Genomic DNA, 23,890 nt, shown 5'->3' with positions numbered 1-23,890 from the left:
ATGTTGATAGGGATAATGGTAGAAACCAGGTGGGTAGGGGTATTTTAAACTTGGGGAACTTAGGATTTAAAATAGGCAGTCCACCAAACTGATGATTATGGGAAAAGAAAATGCAGGTATTGATTGGCCTGGAAAGATTGATTGATAAAAATCCTGAAAAACAGCACAAAATTTTTTTGCCCCTATACATATCCGAATGACAAAACAAAGTATGTACCATTATGCACACTGTAAAATAGAAAGCCTTCACTTTATACAAACAGTTTAATCAAGAACATTTCTAGCGTATTTCAAATTCATTACAGAAAAAATTCGTAATTATATGTAAAGCACTTTGAATTGCCATTGTGTATGAAATGTGCTATATATGTAAACTTGCCTTTTGGTCCATTAAATGCAAGTGAATGAATGCCACAATTTTGAAGCATCAAAAATCACATAAGTTAGCATAAAAGTAATCCATACGACTCCAGTGGTTAAATCAATGTCTTCAGAAGTGATATGATAGGTGTTAGTGAGAAACAGATCAATATTTAAGACCTTTTGTTTTTTACTATAAATTCTCTCCCTGTTCAGTCAATCTCCACTTTCACATTCTTCTTCTTTTGTTTTTGGTGATTCACATTCTTCATGCATATCGCACCCTACTGGGCAGGGAGAAGAATTTCTAGCAAAAAAGGACTTAAATATTGATCAGTTTCTCACCCACACCTATCATATCACTTCTGAAGATGTGGATTAAAACACTGGAGTTGTATGGATTACTTTTATGATGCCTTTATGTGGTTTTTGGAGCGTCAAAATGTTGGCACCCATTCACTTGCATTGTATGGACCTACAGAGCTGAGATATTCTTCTAAAAATCTTTGATTGTGTTCAGTAGAAGAAGGAAAGTCATACACATCTGGGATGGCATGAGGGTGAGTAAATGATGAGAGAATTTTCATTTTTGGGTGAAATATTCCTTTAAGTATCCAAAAAAAGTTATTCTTTCGATTGTATTCAATTATGGTGTTCTCACAAGAGTAGACAGACTCAAACAGCAGGCTGCAGACAGCAGACCCAAAAACAAGATTAATGTTGTCATTGATTCTGACCTGAAAAATAAACAGAATGACACTGCATTCATGGATAAGCTAGACAAACATTCGTCTGACACAGTAACTAAATCTCTGAATAGGCAATGTGACTAATCATAATAAACCTTATTCATGCTAGCGCTATCTTTGATTTTTAATGGGAATGACAACGAGGCTGTAAGGGATAGACTTACAGTCTCTTCAGTGGCACAAACAGTATAAAGCTCCTAAATGACATCTGATTTTCCACAACTCATGTTGTCTGGAGTTCTTTGTATACTGAATGTTCTTGGACAGATATTTTATCAAAATTTTGTCCACGGAAACTATCCAAAAACACTTTAAAGTGAAGTAAAGCCTCTGAAGAGACAGTAAGTCTATCCCTCACAGCCTCGTTGCCATTCCCAATAAAATCAAAGATGCTTTTCCACACAATTAAGGGTTGTGGAGTTTAATGAACAGATAATTTTGCCTTTAATCTTTTGAATTGATTTTGACAGTTTTAACTTAATTAAAACACTGGTTTATGAGGAAATCACTAGCCACAGTGGTTTGTCTCTGTTCCCAGAAGTATTATAAATATTTCACAAGAGCTTGTACAACATACATTATAAAATACTTCACAGATCATTAGCTAATGTGCATTCAAGAAATGTCACAAAACTCTAGACTAAAATCTAAAATCTAAATTTTGTCTTTTGGTCTTCTTTTTGTAGCTACAGTATTTTGTTTTATCATCTAAAATCCAACACGCATGTTTTTGTGAAATGTTTTGGTTGAGAAGTGTGTTTGTGCATTTCAGTTTCAGAAAATTCAATCAAATTAATAAAGCTTAACATGCATAGGTTATTTTTTTATTATTGTACATTGTTAAAGATTACTCAATTCAATTTGTTGGCATTTTGTTATGAAATTTAAATGCATAAATCTTTTTCTTTGGGTGCGTGTGTGTGTGTGTGTGAGTTTGTGTGCATTTTTAAGTGTGCCTTATGAGTCCAAATACTTTTTGGGCCACTATATACACTGTAATCACCACTCTAATGTTTGATTTCAGGTAATCAATGCAATATTGTCAAAGATGGTTTTCTGGGCATTTTCCTCTATTTATCCTCCACTCCAATGAGTAATTTAATTAATTTTTGGCCTATTTTACATCATTGCTTTTTTCTATGTGTGAGGTTAAAGCTTGGTGTACTTTCAATTGAACTACCCTGGACTGAAAAAGTTCTTAAAACAATAATGTGGTTAGATGGTCTTACAGCTGGTCAGGCTGGTCAGTAGTGATGGTTTCCTAGGGGTTTTGGGTAGCTGATTAGGCTGGGTCAGCAGCAAACCAACTAGCTAGACCAGCTTTAACCTGCTACAACCAGTCTTTAGGCTGATGTTAGCTGTTTTTCATCAGGGCATTTCTCATATTATTACTGAAATGAATCCAATTTGTGTTAAACTTGCAAATGACTACTCTATGTTTACATTTTCTAAAGAAAATGTTATGTGGGGTTTGAACATACATGCACAACTCGCCACCACAATGTTGAAGTTGGTTTGACAACTTTTTTTGCTAAGCGTTTTGAGCATTTTTAGAGTGTTGCTATATGGTTGCTTACTAGGCCACCCCCAAGTAAGGTTACCAACAGTCCTGTATGAGCCGACGTCTGGCATTTTTCTGCTTGTTTTATTGTTGTTTAAATTTCTAACCCTGAGTTTGAGCAAAAATAATACATCCCGAAGAAGTATGATTCTTGTTAATTTAATATTTTTAAAAGGCGACATGGGTAGCTTTTTCCACTTTAATATACTTTTTCCCTGCTTAATACTGTATGCATAGGCAATTATAAGTTATCCATTCAATGGATGATTTCCCTGAAAAGTGTAAACACAGCAGCTCTGTGGCACTATTAACACATTGCTTTGTTTTTTAGAGCGTTACAACACAGCAACCTTGGCTCAACCAATGGCATGAGTTTGGGGCAGGATTATCTGTTTATCTGACCAATGACAGATGGGTAGAGTGCTTCGGGAAACCTGTTTGAGAACAGTCATTATAATGGCTTGACAAAATTTGTCTGTCTATCTGTCTGTCTATCTATCCATATTTCCCTCTGTCTGTCTGTATGTCTATTTATCTATCCCTCTGTCTGTCTGTCTATCTATCTATCCCTCTGTCTATTATCCATCTGTCCGTCCGTCTGTCTGTCTATCTATCTATCTAGTCTGTCTGTCTATCCATCTATCTATATTTTCCTCTGTCTGTCTGTCTGTCTATCCATCTATCTATATTTCCCTCTGTCTGTCTGTCTATCCATCTATCTGTCTATCTATCCCTCTGTCTATTTATCCATCCGTCCATCTGTCTGTCTGTCTGTCAATCAATCTATCTATCTATCTATCTATCTAGTCTGTCTTTCTATCCATCTATCCATCTATCTATCTATCTAGTCTGTCTTTCTATCTATCTAGCTATCTATCTATCTATCTATCTATCTATCTATCCCTCTGTCTGTCTATCCATCTATCTATATTTCCCTCTGTCTGTCTATCCATCTATTTATCTATCTTTCCCTCTGTCTGTCTGTCTGTCTGTCTATCTATCTATCTATCGATCTATCTATCTATTATCTGTCTGTCTGTCTATCTATCTATCTATTTGACATTCTGTTTGACTCTCCATCTGTCTAGCTAGCTGTTTGTCTTACTGTAATGTCTGTAAAACCAACAAACAGACCTAAAAATAAGCTTTGTCAAATCTTGAAAAACTTTACCTATCTAGTTATTTTTGCAGGTTTTTTATTTTTTCATTTATTTGGTACACCTGACCTTTCAAATCTTTAACATTGCATTGTTTAATTTACCATGTTAGGGGCTACAAGCTTTACTCACTCAGTTGAAGGACACTTTTGCCAGTGTCAACAAACCCCCCACTGCCGATCCAACCACAAATGCAGCAGGTCTCAAACTACCAGAACCTTCTCCTCAGGCCCAACTCACATACATCCTCTCAGTGTTGTCCCCTGTCGGCCCTCCAGCAAACCCTAAACTAGCACAAGAACCCTCTGCACCTCAAATCAACCTTTACATCTCCGGCATTCCTCAGCAGAACAAGCCAAATGCAGTACAACCTCCAATACAAGCACCTTTACAGCTTACCTTTGGTAGCCACACCAGAGTCACTGCCCGGTCTGCCATACCCTACTCAGGCTGTGGCACTCCCTGCCCCGTACAACTCAATCCTGCCTCAGAACACTGTAGTGATGCCTGCCAGCATGCCCTTACAAGCCTTTCCAAACATGTTCGCTGTCCCACCCCAGGGCAGTCCACTCCAGAGCCCCGCTTTACTCGGCCCACAGGTGAATCCATACCTTCAGTCTGTAAATCCCCTCCTTGGTCCTCAGAATTTTGGCCCATACCCATTTTATCCACATATGTATCCTTTCAAACCCTATGGAAACAATTGCATGCCCACTGTTGCCATATCACCCCCAATCATATTTAGAGAGCGCAGGCAGACAGCGACCACACAAGTGTAGTTTGATGTCAAATGAAAACTGTATATCACCAAAAATAGATTGGATAAGGCAATGTATTAGACTAAAAAGTCCCACAGGATGGAACTTTCATCTTAAATATTTTGTCTCTTTGTTGCATTTGGCTTTAGCTGTATATGAGTATAATCTGTTGAATTTGTCATCTGTTCTCTAATTTCTTAGCATATGCTTCAGTAAATTATTTTATGTCAATATTTTTTTTAAATATGTTTTTCATATTTTTTTTGTTTTAATTCCATTTTTAACTTAACTTTGTATTTTCTTTCCTTACAAATTGTTCATTCTTTTATTTTAGCCCAATTTTAAATTTAATGTATAATCTTATCTTTTACTTTGATTTTTAAAGGGATAGTTCACCCAAAAAATGAAAATTCTCTCATCATTTAATCACTCTCATGTCATCCCAGATGTGTATGACTTTCTTTCTTCTGCTGAACACAAAAGAAGATTTTTAGAAGAATATTTCAGCTCTGTAGGTCCATACAATGCAAGTCAACAGGGTGCAAAACTTTGATGTTCAAAAAGCACATAAAGGCAGCATAATAGTAATCCATAAGCCTCCAGAGGTTTAAATCTACATATTCAGAAGCAATATGATAGGTGTGGGTGAGAAACAGATAAATGTTTAAGTCCTTTTTTTCAGACCATTTTCATTTTGGGGTGAACTATTCCTTTAATATATATATATATATATATATATATATATATATATATATATATATATATACATACACACACTATATTGCCAAAAGTATTCGTTTATCTGCCTTTAGACGCATATGAACTTAAGTGACATCCCATTCTTAATCCGTAGGGTTTAATATGACGTCGGCCCACCCTTTGCAGCTATAACAGCTTCAACTCTTCTGGGAAGGCTTTCCACAAGGTTTAGGAGTGTGTTTATGGGAATTTTTGACCATTCTTCCAGAAGCGCATTTGTGAGGTCAGACACTGATGTTGGACGAGAAGGCCTGGCTCGCAGTCTTCGCTCTAATTCATCCCAAAGGTGCTCTATCGGGTTGAGGTCAGGACTCTGTGCAGGCCAGTCAAGTTCTTCCACACCAAACTCGCTCATCCATGTCTTTATGGACCTTGCTTTGTGCACTGGTGCGCAGTCATGTTGGAACAGGAAGGGGCCATCCCCAAACTGTTCCCACAAAGTTGGGAGCATGGAATTGTCCAAAATCTCTTGGTATGCTGAAGCATTCAGAGTTCCTTTCACTGGAACTAAGGGTCCAAGCCCAGCTCCTGAAAAACAACCCCACACCATAATCCCCCCTCCACCAAATTTCACAGTTGGAACAGTGCAGTCAGACAAGTACCGTTCTCCTGGCAACCGCCAAACCCAGACTCTTCCATCAGATTGCCAGATGGAGAAGCGTGATTCGTCACTCCAGAGAACACGTCTCCACTGCTCTAGAGTCCAGTGGTGGCGTGCTTTACACCACTGCATCCGATGCTTTGCATTGCACTTGGTGATGTATGGCTTAGATGCAGCTGCTCGGCCATGGAAACCCATTCCATGAAACTCTCTACGCACTGTTCTTGAGCTAATCTGAAGGCCACATGAACTTTGGAGGTCTGTAGCGATTGACTCTGCAGAAAGTTGGCGACCTCTGCGCACTATGCGCCTCAGCATCCGCTGACCCCGCTCTGTCATTTTACGTGGCCTACCACTTCATGGCTGAGTTGCTGTCATTCCCAATCGCTTCCACTTTGTTATAATACCACTGACAGTTGACTGTGGAATCTTTAGTAGCGAGGAATTTTCACGACTGGACTTCCTGGCATCCTATCACAGTACCACACTGGAATTCACTGAGCTCCTGAGAGCGGCCCATTCTTTCACAAATGTTTGTAGAAGCAGTCTGCATGCCTAGGTGCTTCATTTTATACACCTGTGGCCATGGAAGTGATTGGAACACCTGAATTCAATTATTTGGATGGGTGAGCGAATACTTTTGGCAATATAGTGTATATTTTAAAAGCACGTGTAAAGCACTTTGTATGAAATGTGCTATACAGACTTGCCTTGTCTGTTAGGACAACATTTGTCAATGTAAAACTCTGTTCCTTGAGTTACAATAAAAGGTACCTGAAAAACACTTCCAGATCTCTGAAATTGTTCTGATCTAAAACATTGAAATATAGCTTCAAATGTAAAAAATAATTCTGAAAAAATACAAGTTGGCATTTACAAAGTTATGACAACAAAACTATTTACATTACTCCACACAACAAAAGCATCAGCATGACTGTGATGATAGTTTATGTAGGTAAATATGTTAATACTTTATTATTATTATTATTATTATTATTATTATTATTTTGGACAGTGTTTGAAAAAGGACCCATCCAAAGCTTGCAGTGCAATCAGTAGAAAAAAATGTAAAGAAACTGAAACACAATGATACTATGGGTATTGGATATGGTTTGTTCTGTTATAATTTTAAATGATCTTTTCCACATTTCTAATAAGAAAAAAGCGCAATACAAAATTACAAATACATTTTAACCCTTGTGCATCAATTTAAAAAAGTTACTCAGAGGTCCCTAGAGGACAAAAATTGTCCGCATCAAAAAACTGCCATAATAATATTATATATTAATATTATTGTCCACTTTCAATGAGTCAATTTTTTAACCAACATCAGTCCTGATCATAACTACCAAATATTCATTCATTTTCAGGATTTTAACCCTTTAAATGCCAGTTTGTTTACATAATGCCACTGTTGTTTTTATATACACACACACACACACACACACACACACACAGAAAACACTCTGACATCCATACCAACACACCCAAACAATTTTAGCTGCATCATTTATTCAATTGGCCTGCAGTGCTCTATAATACAGCAAACAGAAAATAGGAAAAAAGCATGTATTTGCTCCATAGGCTAAACATGAGAAAAATGGCACCATCTGGTTAAAATGTTTGAAGCCAGGGCTCCAGAATGAAAGCACAATATCATAGAATTCATGATTTTATGCTTTAATGGCACTGGGATCAAATATTGCAGTTTTAAATGGGTTTCAATGGGGACAGTTTTGTCCTTAAGGACCTGAGTGTAACTATTTTGTGTACACAGTGTATTATAGACGTATTATAGGAACTCTGGTTGAAATATCAAAATTCCCCCAAAAATACACACCTTTGCCAAAATTTATGCCGTTGGCATTAACACAGCCAAAATGATCGAAAAAACGAAAATAAAAAAGACAAAAAGTCTGTTTAAGACTGTTTAAGTGAGTTTAACTTTAATCAAAAAAGTTGAGGAATAAATGAATGCAGCGTAGCTGTGAATGTTTTGGTTCCACCAGCAGATGACGATATTCATAAAACACACGTCGCCGGTTAATGACGTCACTGTTGTTTAAAGTTGATGCAGTGAATTTTTTTTCTTCTAAAGGCTGAATGGAAGTTCCTCCACTTTGTGAACAGAACAGACGACATGTGACCGAACACGATTTACTCGTGCTTCTGGAGCTCTAAACTTTAGATAACGTTGTTGTGGTTGGTAAAGTTTAACCGTAAAAGTCATGTCGTAATGCGAGTGTTTATAATTGACGTCAGCAGCATGTATAGATGTAAACACAGTTCATTGAGATGGATAGTAGTTATAGCAGTCCTGTTCATAAAACTGCAGTCTGTTACCTCCAGTTCATCCGTGGAAGTTCAAGTGAAGGTTGACAAGCCACTCCGAAACCTAAAGCACTTTTGGAGAAGCACTGGATTCTGGTAGGAGAATGCAGAAATGAGGATAACTCCATACAAGATGTACTGTAGTTGTTTCACTGTGCAGTGATGCTGTCAGATGGTAATAGCATGGTACTTTGATATATATCATGGTTCTGAATGATTACCATATTTACAGGATGTACCATGTACTTCAAGGTGCTTCAAAGAGTACCATTTTACATGTCTGAAACATGGTATTACCATGCAACATGTCCAGAAATATGGTAAAACCATAGTATTTTTTAGCTTGTTTTTCAGTTAGTGACATCTATCCCAACATTACCAGGAAACTATAACTATGTGATTGCTTTAGAAGTAAATAAATTAAACATGTTGACTTTTGTTTCCTCTGTTTGCAGCCCCCCACAACCCCACACTCACGCACACCTGTATGATCTCAGTATAGACCAACAGATAAACCTGGCATTGATTGGCTCTGTGCCACACAGAGGAATCCAACAGGTGCGAATACACTGGATGTTGGAGCTGGTTTCTGCACAGTAAGTCACACAAACCGTATTCCCAATAAATCACAATCTGTATGGCACATCATTTGCAGATCAGAAATGTTTCCTTTTTCCATTTTACGTTAACCCTATAAAGCATGACATATTAAATAATCATCGGAAATTCATTTTTTGTTTAATAGAGCTGTTTTCAGAACCATTTAACATAATCTATATATATATATAAAAATTGAATGCGACTTTTTAAAAAAAAATTTTTTATCATATCTGATACATCAGGCTTTACAGGTCATTATCCTCCTGAGGCCCAGCAATTCATTTTTGTATAGGAATTTAAGTTTCTCTTAGCCCATACATGCTACAGTGGTAAATCTTGGGGTATTATCAGAGGACCCCCTGGGCTTTTCAGAGATACTGATTGTTTGAGAGTTTGGCCATGACAACTTCCTTCCCTTGGTCTATAAAAATGTACAGAAATGTATGACATTATAATTCATCATATCAAATACAATATGAATAAAATATTTTCTTAAAAAAAATAAAATTATATATATATATATATATATACAGTAAATACTCATTTTAAAATATCAGTAACAATATAATTGTTATTGTCATTTTTACTTTTTCAAAATTATCAGAGATGTTACATCAAAAAGAGGAATTCATAGCAATACAAAGGTGGCAGCAGACATCTTGCGTACAATAGGATTTTCGGCAAAATTGTAATTATGTTTAAGATCCACAGGCTTTAGAAAATCGTGGATTAAATTTGAAAATGGCGGCATTACAGGGTTTAAAATCAGAATTCATGTTGGCCAGGTAAATTACACGTACAAAGAATTTGCTGATATGGGGTGTGTATTGTATTACAATTGTAATGAACAAAATAAATAGGATAGATGAAGTCTGGAAGCAATCAATTAAAAATAAGTGTGTGAGCAAGTGAATAAATGCAATGCATTACTCAACAGAGGCATGTGACTATGTTATCCATTAGCAATTCATCTTAGAGGTAGCACTATATATTGGTTTTACCAATTATTCAGTGCCGATAGTTGGATCTGTTATTAGCAAAATCCATGCAGATAAAAAAACTGGACAATATGGAAACGTGCCCTATCAGCACATACATTGTGTCTCGAAAATTCATATCTTGTGAATAATAAGAAACCTTATTCCTCATTAAATCTCATCTGGTGAAATATATATACAAAACTCATCTGGTAAATAGAGGATATAAAAAGCTTAATTTGGTTAATAATTAATATAGAGCATTGTAACTCTGACTCTGTCATTTCAGAATCCCCGGTGTGTTTCAGGCTTTGTTTATAGTTAAAAGTCCCACGCTCATTTATTTTGGACTCTTGTAGCCTCTAAGTCTGTGCCCGTCATAGTAAGGAAAGAATAAAATATTGTTTTTTTTTTAACCAGTCTATGAATTGATTTTAAAAACTATCGACTGATTAAACGGTTACCCGCCACCTTAGTTATCCGTATTGGCAAATTAAAGAGTCGTTCATCTTCAAATAGGTTAAGCAGATTAAAAGGTTATATGGTGTACTAAGATTTTGTCTCTGGTTTTACTGTAGAGTTTTCAGTGGAGAATATCACTATAACTTCACTCACTTAGACCAATTGCTTGACCTTCTGTGGCAGAATGGACTGCAGCCGGGTATGTTATGCCTGAAACAGATACATGGATGTTAAGTTTAATGATACAACCTGGTATTTGGTTAAAAAGGATTGCTTGTGGCTGTTCTTTTAAAGGGTTTGAACTGATGGGCAGTGTGTCGAATGCCTTCGGCAACTTTGAGGACAAAAGACAGGTTACTGAATGGAGGAATTTGGTGTATTTGATTGCCAAAAGATACATATGTGAGTATGACATTGAAATCTTACTTACTTTAGAATTGAGTCGGATTGAGGCGAGTCACTACGCCACCACGAGGACTTAGAGCGCATTGGGAATTGGGCATTCCAAATTGGGGAGAAAAAAAAAAAGAATAATAATATTAACAATATTGTGGGGTTTGAACCTACAACCTTATGATTACCAGCTGAGATCTTTAAGCTCTACCAGCCCAAAGTCTGATTGTGTGTTTGTTCTAATTGTTCTGTGTGTGTCCAGGGAAATACGGTCTGGGCTCTGTCTCTCAGTGGAACTTTGAGACGTGGAATGAGCCGAACAACCACGACTTTGACAACATCACTGTGTCAATCCAAGGTAGAGTTACAGTATGTTCAATTTATTTTAACTAGATGCATTCCAATATTCCAAAACAAGAAGTGTGTATCAAAACCCTTAAGCAGTTAAAACAGTTTAACCCTTATCAGCACCTCATGTGAAATATGATATCACTTCCTTTATACTTTGTCTTTATTTAAGAAATAATTTATGAGAGGTGTGCTATATTGTAAATATTGTCACACTGCTAAAGGGTGTTGTTGGGAAGTACTGAGTATATACAGATTTCCAGATTTGATTCGATTCCGATTCACAAACTCAAGATTCAGTTCTGATTTCGATGGTGATTCATTCAGGTATATTTATCTAATATTGTCTATTTTGCTTGCATAAATTCTGGTAACACTTTATTTTACAGTGTCTGTGTTACCCATATTACATGTTACTATTATTTATTACTATAGTAATAACAATAACAGTATGTAAGAACAAGCCACTCTACAAAATAAATACATTGTAATACATGTAGTTCATTAGTATTACTCAGTAATTACCTACGTAAATACACAGTAGCATGAACACTGACAAATAAAGTGTGACCGAAATGTTCTCTCATCTAATGCTGTTAAATATACCGGGAAGCTTCTTACTTGGTACATTTTAAATAAATAACAGGATCCAAACTATGCAGTTCAATTTCTATTTATTTAACAGAAATAATAATCAACACAACCAAAACTAAAGTAAACTTTAAAGTAAAAGGAAAAGAGCTTGGGATTTTAAGAATCACTTTTGAGATCGTTCAAATTAAATTCTTGATTATCGGACAATCAGTATTTTGATAATTGAAAAATCTATATTTTACCCAACCCTAATTTTAGGTACAACAAACAGCAGAGTACCTTTTTCCTGTTATAAAATGGATAATACATAATACATTACTTTAAGATACCTTATTAAAGATATAGTTGAAAAATGAAAATTCTCATAATTTACTCACCCTCATGTCATCCCAGATGTGCATGACTTTATTACTTCTGCAGAACACAAATGAAGATTTTTAGAAGAATATCTCAGCTCTGTAGATCCATACAATGCAAGTGAATAGTGACCGAAACTAAAGTCAGCATTAAGGTAATCTATAAGACTCCAGTTGTTTAATCCATGTCTTCTGAAGCGATCCAGTTGGTTTTGGGTGAGAAACAGACCAAAATATAACTCCTTTTTCACTGTACAACTTGCCATTAGAGTCTCTAGGCATGATCATGATTTCAAGCTCGATTACACTTCCTAGTGCTTGACGCATGCGCAGAGCACTAGATGGCGCTATAGGAAGTGTAATTGAGCTTGAAATCATGGTTGTCTAGAAGGTAACCATCTCAGTCAAGAATGCATCATGATGGCCAAGCAGAATGCTGTCAAGATGTACAGTGAGAGTTATATTTTGGTCTGTTCTCACCAGAAAACCAACTGGATCACTTCAGAAGACATGGATTAAACCACTGGAGTCTTGTGGATTACTTATACAAAGTTCTGGCCACCATTCACTTGCATTGAATGGACCTACAGAGCTGAGATATTCTTCTAAAAATTGTTTGTGTTCTGCAGAAGAAAGAAAGTTATAGACATCTAAGATGGCATGAGGGTGAGCAAAAGATGAGAGAATTTTCATTTTTGGGTGAACTATCCCTTTAAGCAATTTCAGTAAGTACCATTTTTATGAAAAAAGATATATTCCCTGAGATGGAAACAATAACAGAATGTTATTCTCTGGGTTCTGCACACACTAGCTACTGTAGGTATGTATAGCTGATACCTTATGGTATTTCAACCGTTTCATAGATTTAAGCAGTTTTTTAGAACTGATTTTAAACTAGCATCTGTGTTACTGGCAGAAGCCATGTTATTGTTTTGGAGAACTACACTTCTCAAATACAGAAATAAACCACTTTTGTGGCTGGCTTTGGTCAAAACAAGAATGTCTGACAAGTTTGAACTTAATGTTTGGGCACTGAAACCACTTTGGATGTCGGAAGAATTTGTGATTATGCCAAAGGCAGTGCATTCACCTCATTGTGGTGAGACACATTTTCTGGCTCCACTTTTCCAGGGTTTCTGAACTATTTTGATGCCTGTTCTGAGGGGCTTCGTGCAGCGAGTCCACTGTTGAGGTTTGGGGGTCCGGGAGACTCCTGTCACTCTCCCCCTCGTTCGCCGTACTGCTGGGAGATGCTACAGCACTGTTACAACGGCACAAACTACTTCACTGGAGAGACGGGAGTACGGCTGGACTATATTGCTCTACACAAGAAGGTACATTTATTGAACGTTAATAATATACATTTATGCCTCCTAAAATATTTTGTTAATGCCGAAACATACTCTACACACATACGTGAACGCAGACACTTCTAAATACACAAGCTCGATTTTGTGCGTTGTTGCTTTCCAAAATGTGTCAGACCGCAAAAATGCAGTGCATTGAACGCAAGTGCATGTTGTATTCTCAGCATTGCCACAAGGGGCACTATTTCAGACATTAGTGTGAACTGAACGCTTTTACAGTGAGTTTTCTCTTTCAGGTCAACTACTATTTCTCTACTATGACAGTACACAGTTTGAATAGAATATTGCTGAGCAAGTAAGGTAAAGTCAAAATATTTATAGCAACTTCCCTGAATAATAACACATCCAGTTTAATGGCGCAAACTTTTGAAGGTAACTCTATCACCCCTTTGAGTACTGAGATTTGTTAGCACCACAGTAATGCAAGAACGCCTGTTAAGCATATTCAACCAGACAGCGACAGCATGTTGACAATGTGTCAGCCAAGTGCATCCATCTGAGTACGCGTACTTGTGTAAAGTACTCCCACTTGTCGTGATTCAATGAATTTACAATGGATAAAGTCTCGTTGAATGTCCTGTTGTGCTCAGAAATATGTCAGATTCCAGAAGAAGATTTGCGTCACGCATACTCTATGTGGATTCCGTTCGCGTCTGACCGAAGTATACTTTGGACTTAAAGGGGAGTGTTCCTGTAATGTACTGTGCGCAGTGCTGGGTAGTAACAGATTACATGTAATCTGGATTACATAAACAGATTACAAAAGCAAGTACTTGTAATCAGATTAAAAATACTTTTTATAGATTACATAATTACGTATTAATCCGGCAATGGCAGTAAATTGTTCATAATTTATTAATACCCCTAATAGACAAATAGTGAGTACAACACAAAAATCAAATCAATTCTCATATTTTGATTCATTAAGTTTTCTTAAATGCATTTAAGTAACATTATGTCAAAATAGTAATGATTATCTTATAAATAAGGTTTAGGTCAGAGGTACTCTAAAAGTAATCTGAAAACAATCAGATTAGATTACCTAAAAAAATATAATCCAAGAAATTGCGTTACTGATTGCAATTTTAGTCTTGTAATTTGTAATCAGTACCAGATAACAATTCAGAAGTAATCTACACCCAGCACTTTGGATAAATGTGCCAATTAATAGCTAAATTAATAATTTGTAATAATTAATACTCTATGTTAGAATATAGTATAATTTGATTTAAAATGTTATATTTGATTTGTAGTATTGTTATTGGTAATGTTGTTCAATTTCATTATTTCCTCCCAATGTGGGAAATAAGACATGAGGACACAGGGATGTTGATTTGGAGGTTTTTGTCCACTGTAAATTTCTTGTTTTTGTTTTTCTTGGTTTCATTGAGGGAGGGGGAAGCACATTACCGATCCTGCAGCAGGAAGTAGCCACAGTGCAGGAGATCCAGCAGCGGTTTCCTCGTTTTCGGTCTGTGCCGATCTACAATGATGAGGCAGATCCACTGGTTGGCTGGAATAAACCGCTCACCTGGAGAGCGGATGTCACCTATGCAGCCATGGTGGTTAAGGTAGAGAGAGAGTGCTGTGCAGACTAGATCCTCACTTGAAGATCTAATGTCATCACCTGGGATTTTTTTTAAATGTATTTTTTTACATTTTTTCCCCCCTTTTTCTGCCAATTTGGAATGCCCAATTCCCAATGTGCTTTTAAGTCCTCGTGGTCACGTAGTGATTCGCCTCAGTTAGGGTGGCGGAGAACGAATCCCAGTTGCCTCCGCGTCTGAGACCATTAACCCGTGCATCTTATCACGTGGCTTGTTGAGTGTGTTGCCACGGAGACATAGCGCGTGTGGAGGCTTCACGCTCAACTCACCACGCACCCCACCGAGAACGAATCACATTATAGCGACCACGAGGAGGTTACCCCATGTGACTCTACCCTTCCTAGCAACTGGGCCAATTTGGTTGCTTAGGAGACCTGGCTGGAGTCACTCAGCATGCCCTGGGATTCGAACTAGCGAGCTAGCGAACTCCAGGGGTGATAGCCAGCGTATTTTACCAATGAGCTACCCAGGCCATGTACACATCAGCATTCTTTATTGGAACAGCTTTTCATTTGTTTAACTGTTTCCTTTTGAAACAGGAAGTTGGGGTGGGATTATTTTTAAATGACCAATAGCCTTTAGTTTACATCACAGCCTGGCAAAACCACGATTTGCTACTTGCTCTTACTAGTCTGATGCAGATTGTATTAGGTTGAGGGACATTCTAGAGAGCATTTTATTGAATGAAAAAATGTAACATGCACCTTTGTGCACGATGAGTCCTCGATATTTTTGGATTGCTTTCTTAGAAGAGAAAGACTGTAAATTTTAAATAGAGATGTGCACGGATAGTTGACATTCGGTTAACCATTCGTCGCTCCTGGATTCGAATACCAGAATCACTGTTACACGTGCAGTAGAGGTCCTTAACCCGATCCGAGCCCTTGGGTTTTTGGCCAGGTTTAGGTCAGTTTTTCAAGTATAGGGCAAGTTAGGGGCTGTTCACACGTGTTTTTGCGTGCAACTGTGCTGTTTTTTCAATTGTTTTTCTATCTAAACACAATCTGGATGGACATCTTGGACCATTGCGCCACATCTCACTCTTTTTTTCAGAGTCTCGTGCAAGCTCAGGTTTAGCACTTAAATTACGTATTTTCCATTGGTTAAGAATACTATGTTTCTTGCAGGCAGTAACAGTTAGATCATTTTTTTTTATTGACTTTAATGTGAGTGATTTTAGCATTTGAAGATCTATGTATTGTGCTATTTAGTCTCATAACTCACTGTGCACTGTATTACCTGCTAATTGGAGTAGCGTTTGCAATAAACGTTCTTTATGTCCGAGTCCCGACAAATAACCGAATAACCGTTCATGAATCCTCTCAGTTAACCGAATATTACAAGTGGTTACCGTGCACATCCCTAATTTTAAATGCATAATTTTTTTATTTAGTCAACTTTTAGAAGTACACTAGCTAATAGTGGCTTCAAAGATAATATACATAGACTAAAAACAGCAAAACTCTGATAATCTGAGCACCATACACAAGTTATATACATATATAGCATTTGTTACTGGTCATTGCTTGATAATTCAGTGAGTCAGATAGATTTGGTGTGATATTCGGTGCTTGTTTTCCTCTCTGTTGTGTTTTAGGTGATCTCGCAGCATCAGAACCTGCTCATCGCTGACCAAAACAATACAATCAACTACACGCTGCTTAGCAACGACAATGCTTTCCTTAGTTACCACCCGCACCCGTTTACCCAGCGTACTCTCACCGCTCGATTCCAGATCAACAACACAAACCCGCCGCATGTGCAGTTATTAAGGAAACCAGTCCTGACAGTGATGGGCCTTTTGGCACTTTTAGGTAATATGTGGTCATTGTTTAAATAATTTCAAAGCTTTAATGTTTTGGGCACTGCATGAGTATCATGTCAATTAGAATACCATAAGAATACCACAAGAATACCATGATATGACCATAATATCATGAGAATATAAGAAAGCATAGTACATGTTCAAAACAAGGTACGGTATTACCATGGTACTTTTTTGACGACAACAGTACTAATGTAAATTTGTAATGTTCAAGCCAACACACTGTTATTATACAAACTTTTTTTTTCAAAACCGCTAAACTGAGACCAAGATTTCTGACTTCCACTAACTCCTCCTATAGCTTTGAAGCTGCATCCACCAAACTTGGCATAGACCTTCAGACTATTCTGGAATAGTGTGCTATGCCTTTTCTAACTGATCGGAATTACGTTTTTGGCACCAACAATCATGCCACTGTCCAAATTACTACGATCAGATTTTTTCCCCATTCTGATGGTTGATGTGAACATTAACTGAAGCTCCTGGCCCGTATCTGCATGATTTTATGCACTGCACTGCACTGCTGCCACACGATTGGCTAATTAGATAATTGCATGGATGATTGTTGGTGCCAGATGGGCTGGTTTGAGTATTTCTGTAACTGCTGATCTCCTGGGATTTTCACACACAACAGTCTCTAGAATTTACTCAGAATGGTGGTAAAAACAAAAAAACATCCAGCAAGGGGCTGTTCTGTGGACAGAAACACCTTGTTGATGAGAGCGGTCAACAGAGAATGGCCAGACTGGTTTGAACTGACAGAGTCTACGGTAACTCAGATAACCACTCTGTACAATTGTGGTGAGAAGAATATCATCTCAGAATGCTGTTCTGAGATGCGGGTTGGCACTGTTTTGGTGGTACGAAGGGGACCTACACAATGCTAGGCAGGTGGATTTAATGTTGTACCTGATCGGTGTAGATATCAGTTATCTGACTATCTATCTATTCAGCTTGCCTGACTGTTTCTCACTTTAATGTCTGTATAACCATCAAACTTAAAACTTTTAAAAACTAGTTTAAATTTTCAGACAAGGCTTTAAGCCAACTTAAAATTTGTCTTGTTTTCTTTTTATTTCTTTTTGTTCAGGTGAGACTCAGGTGCATGCAGAAGTCTTGACTGGTGGTTCTGAAGTGAACACTTCAGTAGGTGTGCTGGCCAGCGTTCATGTCCCTCAGGTGCCATACACAGCTGATAGCTGGCAGACCACAGTCCTGTTATATAACAGCAGAGATAACCAGACCTTTTCCACCAGTGACATCATCACTCTGCGCCTCAGTGGAATACCACAACACAGGGGTCAGGAACCACATATGACACTACTGTTGAATTACGAGTGACAAAAAATGAATTAAAGATAAGAATCAGGGGCCAGATTCATGAAACGTTCTTAAGAAGAAATTTCTTCTCAACTACCATTTTCTTCTTAATTTGTAACTTAAGAAAAAGTTACGAATATTTTGTATTCCCGAATATACTTCTTAACAAAGTTCTTATCTTTTTTCTTAAGATTGTTCTTAAGAAAACACATAAGAAGCATTAAAATTCTCAAAAAAAAAAAAAAAATGTTCTTATAAATCGTCGTAAATATCATTTTAAAGTTAGGATAACTTCACAGTTGTCTTAAATTCGAAAAGGTGAGATGTTTAAAGAATTTACTGGGTTATTCATGTTGAGTCTGAAGTCGCAACGAGCTGTTTTGTGTTTAATTATATTTTTATTTTCAGCTTGTAAACAATGTAAATGTTATCACCGAATTCAAACAATAAATGTTGTTTTGAAGTTTCTTAATGTGGTGATCAATCACGCTTATTCAAATGGATGTGCTGCATATAGCGCTCTCTCTGCGATCTTTAGAGTTCATAGAAACAGAAGAATTATAACATTAGAAAGCTGAGACTTTCTTTTTCACCCCCCATCCTCATCCCTATCAGAGTTGGACACAGCGGAGACATCCTCCGCCACCTTTCCCATTTACCCGCCTCTTAATTTCCAACATGATATTATTATCAAGCTTCCCAAGGAGAACTTTTTCCTTGAAATAATTTCCTCAACAATAACCTCTTTTTTGTTTCTTTACTTTTCCTCCATCAAATTGAAAGTGGTCAAATGGTTAACAGCAAGTAAATTCTCCTATGACTGTTAATGTCATTAAACTAACACATCTTATGCACTTTACATTCAAATAAATGATTGCGAGTTTCTCGTAACGATTTACCAGTGTTGAAGTGTTGAATTTGTTGTAGGCTATTAGACAAGGCAACTCCATGAGCAGGCTGATCTGACAATGTCAAAGCCTGTCTTTATATTCTTAAGAATAAAAATGAAGAAGTTCTTAAGAAAATATTTGAGAACTTATTAAGAATTTTTCAAGAATTGCAAGAAATTTTTCAAGAAATTCTTATAATTTATCCTAAGAACTTAATTTTTTTTCTTAAGAACATTTTCGTGAATCCGGCCCCTGAGTTCTAGTTATATTAGTTTGTGAATGTTGACTCTCTCTTCTCTCTCTCTCTCTCTCTCTCTATATATATATACACTGTATATATACAGCTCTGGAAAAAATTAAGAGACCACTGCAAAATGATCTGTTTCTCTGGATTTACTATTTATAGGTATGTGTTTGAGTAAAATGAACATTTTTTTATTATTATTATTATTCTATAAAATACTGACAACATTTCTCCCAAATTCCAAATAAAAATATTGTCATTTAGAGCAAAGAAATCAAGTCCATGTTAATTTTTAAACAACACAATACTAATGTTTTAACTTAGGAAGACTTCAGAAATCAATATTTGGTGGAATAACCCTGATTTTCAATCACAGCTTTCATGCGTCTTGGCATGTTCTCTACCAGTCTTTCACATTGCTGTTGGGTGACATTATGCCACTCCTGGCGCAGAAAATCAAGCAGCTCGGCTTTGTTTGATGGCTTGTGGTCATCCATCTTCCTCTTGATCACATTCCAGAGGTTTTCAATTGGGTTCAGGTCTGGAGATTGGCCTGGCCATGACAGGGTCTGGATCCGGTGGTCCTCCATCCACACCTTGATTGACCTGGCCAGAGAAACTGATAATCTTGCAGTGGTCTCTTAATTTTTTCCTCTTAATCTTTCATACATTCTACTAGTTATGCTTTGCTCTAAAATTTCTCAATACTGATATCAGCTCCGATTGTTGATTTTTTGGAATCGGTTATCGGCAAAAATCAATGCACGTAGTTGCTGATAGTTTTTTAAATTTTTTTATTATTATTCCTCCATTTCCAGTGCTAGAGAGTTGTACCGTTAGAACTCATTGGTTCAACAGTATATCAGTGGTCTTTAGAAGTGAAATAAAAACAATCCGTGGGTTTGTTGTGCCACGTGGCTTCTACTATTGATGCATCTTCTGTTGATGAATTACTGCTCATGGTAATGGGAGCCAGCTGGTACGTGATAGCTGTGCGGTATGTGTAAACCTCACGCCCCTGGCATCAAGAGGTACACTAGCTACTGATGCTCGAGGCTGTAACCTTTAGCCTCCTCATTAGCACGCCTGTCTCTCATGCTGGCTGACACCGGTTCGAATCTCACTCAGAGTGGGTCGAGCAGGACCGGTTACACACATACAGTATTTATTAGCTTATGACAATTAAACTAATAAATATTAGTTTATTTTGCAATACACTGTAGATGACTGAAAAATTGCATGCTTTGTTTCCCCTTATGTGTTTGTGTGAGCTGGGAGCCCCAGTGTATTACAGGCTTGTTCATATTTTTTTCTGGCTATTATTGGGATTTTGGTTGCACAATAAATTGCTTTTGGGATTTTATTAACTTTGGACTCTTGTTACCTCTATGTCTGTGCCTGTCACAGTAAGGAATGACAGAATTTTCTACCAGCTTACTATCAGAAAAATCCACTATCTGTCAACCTCTATTTTCAATGTCTAATTATCATCCAATAATAGCAAACTACTTGAAAAGTCATGTATATTCAGTGGTCAAAAGAGGTTGAAACCCTGAAGAATGAAATGCACATTACCTCGTAAGCATGAATATGGAAATCATTTCCTTCTGTTCGCCTAGAGCTTTATTCATATAAAAGCATCTTATTAAGAATTCTGTCATCTTTGCGGCAACTCAAAAATGTTTTGTATTTACACTTATATGCTGTTTGTGTTTTTAGGTCTAATGTATGTGACGCACTACATGGATAATAATGTGACAAACCCATTTAAGCTGTGGGAAAGCATGGGCCGACCAGACTACCCCACTGTACAACAGTTCACACAGCTACGGAGCCAAGAGGTTCAACACACACACACTCCTCAAAAACTAAAACACAAACAAGCACCTTTATAGACCTTAAAGGGATAGTTCACCCAAAAATGTAAATTCTCTCATCATTTACTCACCCTAATGCCCTCCCAGATGTGCAGAACACAAAGATTTTAAGAAGAATATTTAAGCTCTATTGGTCCTCACAATGCAAGTGAATGGTGACCAGAACTCAGAAGGTCCAAAAAGGACATAAAGGCAGCATAAAAGTTATCCATATGACTCCAGTGGTTTAATCCATATAATCAGAACCTTTTTTTACTATAAATCTCCACCTTTGACCAGCCCCAACGAGTATGTGGCTAATTGTGTGTAGATTTACAGTAAAAAAAGGACTTAAATATTGATCTGTTTCTCACCCACGTCTATCATATGGTTTCTGAAGACATGGATTAAACCACTGGAGTTGTATGGATTACTTTTCTGCTGCCTTTAAGTGCTTTTTAGACCTTCTGAGTTCTAGTCACCATTCACTTGCATTGTATGGACCTATACAGCTGAGATATTCTTCTACAAATCTTCATTTGTGTTCTGTAGAAGAAAGTCATACACATCTGGGATGGCACGAGGGTGAATAAATTACAAGAGAATTTTTACTTTTAGGTGAACTGTCCCTTTAAATGGGACATATTTTGCTCCTCTGTAGCCTTTTTATTTTATTTCCTGAAGTCCACTTATAATGTCATAATTTAGTTTTACTCAACCTTTTTGACCCTAAGAATTAAATAGGCTGTTTTTGCTGTAGATGTGTAAATGTGGATGGTCATTCATGGTTGTCATGGTTTTCATTTCAAAGGTGCAAGAAAAATCCTGTTTTCAGTTATTTATGTCCCTTAAATGCATGTGTCTTAGGATCCACAGACTATTGGACCCCTGCCAGTCCCCTCTGATGGCTCTCTGACACTCAAGGCAAGTCTTCCTGTGCCCTCAGTGCTGCTCGTACATATGTGCGCCCAGTCTAAAGAAGTGCCCGACCAGGTCAGTGACAATATGAATAACAAGTAACAAAATCTACTTTAAAGAAGCAAAAATGTAAGGCAATATGTAGAGTGAATTTATAGCACCTGCTGTTCTTCTACACACAAAAACTCTTAAACGCTTGTTTGCCTGCACATTAAATTAATTTCAGATGTTTACATTCCATGTATATGTTATTCCTTCCAGATTGTGAAATAACATTTCAAGGTTTTGAGTGTTATTTCTTCTGTGGTGTGTAATGTTTATAATTATCCTTTGGTTGTAATATTTCAGTTGTCATTCCACAGGTGAATGGGGTTTGTTTCATCACTATCACTAAAGACCAAGTTTTGATTGTTTGGAAGGATCATTGCATCGGCACAAAGTAAGAACTATAAATGCATTTAAAAAAAGCTAGATCTTCATTTAATGGTTCTAAATATGGAACGTAACTTGGATGCCATTTTTAGGTGTATAAAGACATACGAAGTGGAGTTTTCCAAAGACAATAGCGCTTTCGAGAGGATTAATCACAGAGACACCATCTTTACACACTTCACTTATTCACCAGGTATGACTTCAGATAGAATCAGAATTCTTGACTTTAAACACTGGTGCACATATTGATATACATCTGCGTTTTTCCTCTACAGAGAGTCTGGACGTGAATGGTTACTATAGAGTGCGAGCTGTTGATTACTGGGGAAGAAAAGGTGAATATTCTGTCACAGAGAAGTATTCGAAGAACTAGCATTCTCGCAGAGCCAGACTTTTGACTATTGGCATAAATGCTGGTCCGATCTGCGCTTGTTTTAGCCAAGAAACTCCCAGTTAGACAAGTGATGTTTGACCAACTACAGTTCATTTTGTTTTTACAAGTACATAGTCTTGTTCCTTTGTCTTTTTGTATGACTTTCAAATACTTTTTTGCTTCAAAACAAAGTTTGTAATGTTGTGATTCACCTCTGAGCTGGTTGGTTCGGTTCATGGCTTAGAACACTTTTATGAAGGATTTTAATCAAATGGAAATGAAAGAAATGAATGGGAAAAATACTTACAGAACCAAGATGGCGGACACTGTTGTGCTCTATATGCATCAAATGATCTGTAGGTAATGGCATCCCAAGCTGAGAAATGTTTTTGTATGTTTATTCCTGGAAAGCATTCCTGGTTTACGAATCTAGCTTGGCCTGTATGAATTATTTTTGAGTGGCAACAACTTGAGATTTTAACGTTTTTACAGGTTTTTTCCTGCAATTATGGGAACAATTTTAACAGTAAATGCTGCTCTGTGCACATTTTCGATCTCAGCCCACACTATCACATTTTGAAGAAACTGGACGATCCAGTTGTTTACATTAATGTTTTTTTTTTAACATTAAATGTACTTAATTAGTATCACATTGAAACCAGCAATTTTATCACTACTGATTAAAGAACAAACCAGTGTCAGAGATCAATGTCATACTCATATTTGCATGTATTGACAGATTATTTCACAAAACGAGGTATTCTGGCATGATTTGTCACAGGAAAACAGTGTAGTTTGTGGAAAAGGCATTGTAAAAGCAAAATGGCAGAAAACAAGTCTTAATTCAGATTGATAACAAGGAGATCTTTACAATGGAAACAATACAGGCTTCATTTTGGGCTGCTCACTTCAGGATCGTGTCCTCATTTGCTGTTGAACAAAAGAAATTCAGAGTTAGTTACATCAAATTAAACAAATTAAAATAAGGGGGATCAAATTAATCGACAAAAAGAAAATTGCTAGAAAATTAAAATGCTATCATTAAAGGGTTA

General features: G+C 37.0%; 2 protein-coding genes across 2 annotated transcripts; both read left to right on the top strand.

The window, feature by feature from the left end:
- The first annotated feature begins 15 nt into the window (after window positions 1-15).
- On the top strand, window positions 16-4,606 carry si:ch211-155m12.1 (uncharacterized protein LOC567653 homolog). Its single transcript, XM_051695998.1, is given in 4 exon segments — window positions 16-29; window positions 1,025-1,160; window positions 3,940-4,227; window positions 4,229-4,606. Coding segments are annotated over 4 exon segments (816 nt in total).
- Window positions 4,607-7,989: 3,383 nt separating this feature from the next.
- idua (alpha-L-iduronidase) lies at window positions 7,990-23,731 on the top strand. The gene is made up of 14 exons (XM_051692787.1): window positions 7,990-8,372; window positions 8,732-8,872; window positions 10,432-10,514; window positions 10,610-10,717; window positions 10,971-11,066; window positions 13,138-13,340; window positions 14,765-14,944; window positions 16,578-16,794; window positions 17,896-18,105; window positions 20,979-21,100; window positions 21,983-22,108; window positions 22,396-22,472; window positions 22,558-22,658; window positions 22,741-23,731. The coding sequence occupies exons 1-14, from the start codon at window positions 8,182-8,184 to the stop codon at window positions 22,836-22,838; spliced, it is 1,953 nt and encodes a 650-aa protein (XP_051548747.1). The 5' UTR covers window positions 7,990-8,181; the 3' UTR covers window positions 22,839-23,731.
- Window positions 23,732-23,890: the final 159 nt, after the last annotated feature.

Source organism: Myxocyprinus asiaticus, chromosome 4 (genome assembly GCF_019703515.2).
Source record: "Myxocyprinus asiaticus isolate MX2 ecotype Aquarium Trade chromosome 4, UBuf_Myxa_2, whole genome shotgun sequence".
NCBI lineage: Eukaryota > Metazoa > Chordata > Actinopteri > Cypriniformes > Catostomidae > Myxocyprinus > Myxocyprinus asiaticus.
This window is presented reverse-complemented; position numbering and strand designations above follow the sequence as displayed.